The following is a 4,562-nucleotide window of genomic DNA, read 5'->3' on the forward strand; positions in this document are numbered from 1 at the left end:
TCGAGCCTATGCAAGTTTGCTCAGACATAAGTGTTACTATTTTCAGTGTGGGGTTGTTCAGATGATCAGCAGGGGCTACAATGCCGCATCAGTTGTTTCCCCCACCCCAGTGTGTGCCAGTCGCATGCCCGGGAATACCTAAATCACCCACACCGCATCATGGCTTGCCGTGTCCTCTGAACCTGATGCGCAGTGTGGGCATAGTGCATTTCTACCCAACCTACCACCCATGCTGCTAGCTGTGGGTTGTAGGGTGGGTGAAAATGCACTATGCCCCTGCTGTGCACCGGGTTAAGAAATCACGGCAACCCCTGATGTGGTGCGGGTAATTACGGTAATCCCATTTGTGCTACTGGTGCGCATGGGGGTAGGGGAAACAACTGATGCTGCGTTGTTTTGCCCGCTGATCGCCTGAACCCAGACTGAGTCTTACTCTCAGGTGCATAAGATTGTAACCTAAGTTCCTTCTTTGTTTTAAGTAGTGATGTCCACAGAAACTTACCTGGCTAGCTTTCTCTCCATCTTCAGAAGGATGGCAAAGATGGTATTTTTCAGCTCTTTGAGTTCACTTGAGTTTAGATCATGTGGTGTTAACGCCGAGCGTTGGAGCAATGCTGCAACAGTTCTTGCTTCTGGTTTGCATTTTGTTTTCGCAAATTGTCATTTTGTGATATCACTGTTTAGTTGTTTTACTGTATTTTCTGTATGTATTATCAATATTTGTTATGGTGAGCCACTTCATGAGCTTTGAAGCAGGATGAGAATCTAAGAAAGAAATCGTACTTTTCCCAATGTGTAACCACTTCAGGCCATGGAAGACCGCAAGACTCTCCCTCCAAAACATTCCGTGTAGGAAGCTAACTGGGGCAGATTTTGTGTTGTCACCACCTACCCAAAGGAGGCAGCATGGGGAAATAATTCATGGTTCATAAAACATTGACTTTTTCAGGAAATGGAGAGCATTGCTCATATGATGCATAAGATAAGACATTTAGAACGGGGTGGCCCAATTACTGGTAGCCATTCCTTCCCTCTTCCTTAGTCACGTATCCATTTTGTCTTTTGTTTCTCCAGGTTACGGGCATGCTGCCCCTGGAACAAATGCTGGCAAAGCTTTCTGCATGTGCTACGCTGCTCTGGGCATTCCATTGACACTGGTCATGTTCCAGAGCCTTGGCGAACGCATGAACACCTTTGTCAAGTACCTCCTGCAACGGATGAAAAAGTGCTGCAGGATGAGGAGCACAGACGTCTCCATGGAGAACATGGTGGCTGTGGGCTTCTTCTCTTGCATCGGCACCCTCTGCATAGGAGCAGCTGCCTTTTCCCATTGCGAGGAGTGGACCTTTTTCCAGGCCTTCTATTACTGTTTTATAACATTGACTACAATTGGGTTTGGGGACTACGTGGCCCTTCAGACAAAAGGAGCCCTTCAGAAGAAGCCGCTCTACGTGGCGTTTAGCTTTATGTACATCCTAGTGGGATTGACGGTCATTGGGGCATTTCTCAATCTGGTCGTTCTCAGGTTGTTCATGAACATTGAGGAAGAGAGACGGGAGGCTGAGGAGCGGGCATCCCTGGCAGGGAACCGCAACAGCATGGTCATTCACATCCAAGAGGATTCCCAGCACGGTGGGCCACGGTACAAGGCCGAGGTTACAGACCTTCAGTCGGATTGTTCCTGCATGTGTTACAGGTCCCATGAATACACCAGCCGGGTCGTGTCCCACCAAAATTCCTTCAGCTCTAAGCTGAACCTTCAGTACTTTCACTCCATCTCCTACAAGATAGAGGAGATCTCACCAAGCACATTAAAAAACAGCCTTCTCCCATCCCCCGTCAGCTCCATCTCACCTGGGTTGCACAGCTTTACAGACAGCCACAGGCTGATGAGACGGCGAAAGTCCATTTGAAGTAATTTGTCTTTGAGGTTTTTTGATCTTTGATTCCTAAGATTTTTTTTTAAAGAAATTCCTCGTGTGAGCCAGAGCGAGGCTAATGTTAATAAAGGAGACAAAGCAAAGGGAAAGACCTCCCTCCTCTGAGACTCAGCTCTGGAGCATGAAGCATGGATGAACCCTTTTCCAGCAAAGTATGCCTTACATTTACCCACCTCGGTTGTCAGACAATTCGAGGTGATGGGAAGTGGGTATCAGAATTCCAAAGTTGCACACATAGCTATTGGCACGCTTGACCTAACAAACTCTTTATTTTCCTTCACAAGCAGGTTGCTGCGTCTGTGTGAGCACGGGTGTGTATGTGTGTGTTGAGCGCGTGGGGTATGGGTGCGCATGCACAATTCCACTACCAGTGCCATGTGACTAACAAAAGTAGATATTGAACCATCAGGTATCGGTTTCCTTTTATATGCATTCTTCCTTTGAAGAACTTGTGTTCTGGCCCGCTTTTGGCTTCCCAAAAAATGGGGAGGGGGGAAACTGCAATTCCTTTTTGTTTGTTGAGTCAAGCATGCGCTGTGACCGGTTAATATACTGAGTGTATCATACGTTTTTTTTTTTTTTAAATGCTAGATTTTATTAGATTGTATTAACATAAAAAAAAGAGAACAAGGCAGGAAAGAACGATCGCTTTTGCTTGCCAGGACAAATCCTTGCAAAAATATATTTTTAAAAAATACAGCATGCATTTTGTAAAACTGGTATGCATTTTGAAAATACAAGAGGAAAACAAAACCCTAGCAATGGAATCAATACTCAAAAGCAAATAATACAGATTTCAAATATATTTGCTTGAATTCTTTGTTGTTGTTCCAACCACTTGCCATGCTTGCAGAAATATATATATTGTGTGTGTGTGTGTGTGTGTGTGTGTGTGGAGGGTGGGAGTGTTTGGAACGAAAGAGCATTTATTTTATTATTTCCTGGCTCCTATTTATACAGTTTCATATCATATTGAGTTCTATATTATTTTTTATTTATTTGTGTGTGTGTGTGTTTGTGTACCTGAGTGTGCGTGTAGCCCTGCCTGCATCGGAATTATATTTTTGGGAATGTTTGGACCAGGATGGTATACAGAGGTGGATGTATATTTTTCTTTTCTCATATAAAAAGACAGGGCATCTCCTGTTTTAAATAATAATAATAATAATAATAGTAAGAGATTGTGTCTCAAATGCTTTTGATTTGTAAATAATGGGAAGCCTTGGTTGGTCTCAGGAAGAATTCAAGGCAGTATCTTGTGCTTTGGCCCTCTGAGAATGTGTATGTTTGCTTGGCCGGTATGGTTAACGGAGGCAACTAGAGATGTCTAAACTAGTTCTGCTCTGATGTTTTGAATGATTGCATCTAAATTGGGTTGCTTTCGCTAGTTGAGCATAACACAAGAGCATCTCTTTGGCCTGTTCTTTTCAAGAAATGTAAGTTGAAGCACTGACTGAATACTGAGTAGTCCAGGTGTTCCCAGACTGTGAGAACTGCTAGGTTGCCATGAGAAAGAAACTAATGTAAGAAGGAAGGGCTCGCATGAGTACCCCACCCCGAGAGGAGGTTTGCCTGTTGGGAATCCGCATGAACCCCTTTCCTGGCCTCCCTTCCTTCCAATCAGGCTCAGTGGCGACTCCGAGTGGGTAATTCTGCTGCGTACCTACACTGGGTGTAATGGGATCATTCATTTGCTCCCAGTGCAGAGATGCCTCAGGTGCTAACTGTCAAGGAGGTTTCTTGTTGCACTTCTGGATGAGTCACACTCTGGGTGTGCCTCCTTCTAATTGGGGAACAATGCGATAAGCCATTAATTGCCAGTTGTTGTTCAGAGTATTAAGCAGATGCCATTCTCAGATGTCTAAGATCCCTTATTCATCAATCACACTTACACCTCATTCTTCTTTTTAGAAAGCTCAGAGTGGCTTACATCGGACACCCATGGTCTCCTGTCCAGGAATTGATCAGGTTCACACACCTCCTTAGCTTGCTGCAGTTTTCGGTTGTCTCAGATCATTCATTCTACTCTAGAGATGCAGGGAAGAATGAATCTGCAGCCTCTTACTTGCACACACTATCACTAACTGATCTGCCCTATACACACACATACACACACACACAATTAAAGGTTGTGGAGACATTTTGCATGCTGATTGCTGAATTTATTTTTGTGCAGAGCTGAGGATGGCACCCCAAATTGGCTGCTCCTTTCACAGACCTGCATTGTGAAAATTGCATAGCTGCTCTTGTGGATTAGAATCTCGGGCAAGGTGGATATTTCCGTGGAAATAAAGAGATAGTTTTCACATGTCCCTTGGGGTAAGTCAGGAGTTTCTGCCAAGTGCAGCTCAATGAAGAAATGGGGCAAAGTGGAGACAGGCTTAAACCATTTGGTGGGCTAAGTAAATGATTAAAATGGAGAGGTGAAGTTGAAGGAGTCGGGATACATTGAGCTTGGAGAAGAGACAATTAAGAGGTGGTATGATAGCCAGCACCAAATATTTGGAGGGCTGTCTGTCACACCGATGATGGGGCAAATTTGCATCTGTTGCTCCAGAGGGTGGGACCCGAACCAATGGGTTCAAATTGCAAAGGGATTTCGACTAAATGTTAGGAAGAACT

The 4,562-nt window shown here is 44.5% G+C and overlaps 1 protein-coding gene across 1 annotated transcript in view; it reads left to right on the forward strand.

Moving 5' to 3' along the window:
- KCNK9 (potassium two pore domain channel subfamily K member 9) overlaps window positions 1-1,913 on the forward strand; it is a 120,457-nt gene extending 118,544 nt beyond the window's left edge. The window contains exon 2 of the mRNA XM_084847948.1: window positions 1,075-1,913. Coding sequence (XP_084704074.1) covers window positions 1,075-1,913 — 839 coding nt within the window. The remainder of the gene's footprint in view (window positions 1-1,074) is intronic.
- Window positions 1,914-4,562: the final 2,649 nt, after the last annotated feature.

Source organism: Heloderma suspectum, chromosome 4 (assembly GCF_057233095.1).
Source record: "Heloderma suspectum isolate Gila_16-S chromosome 4, 16-S_ref, whole genome shotgun sequence".
Taxonomy (NCBI): Eukaryota; Metazoa; Chordata; class Lepidosauria; order Squamata; family Helodermatidae; genus Heloderma; species Heloderma suspectum.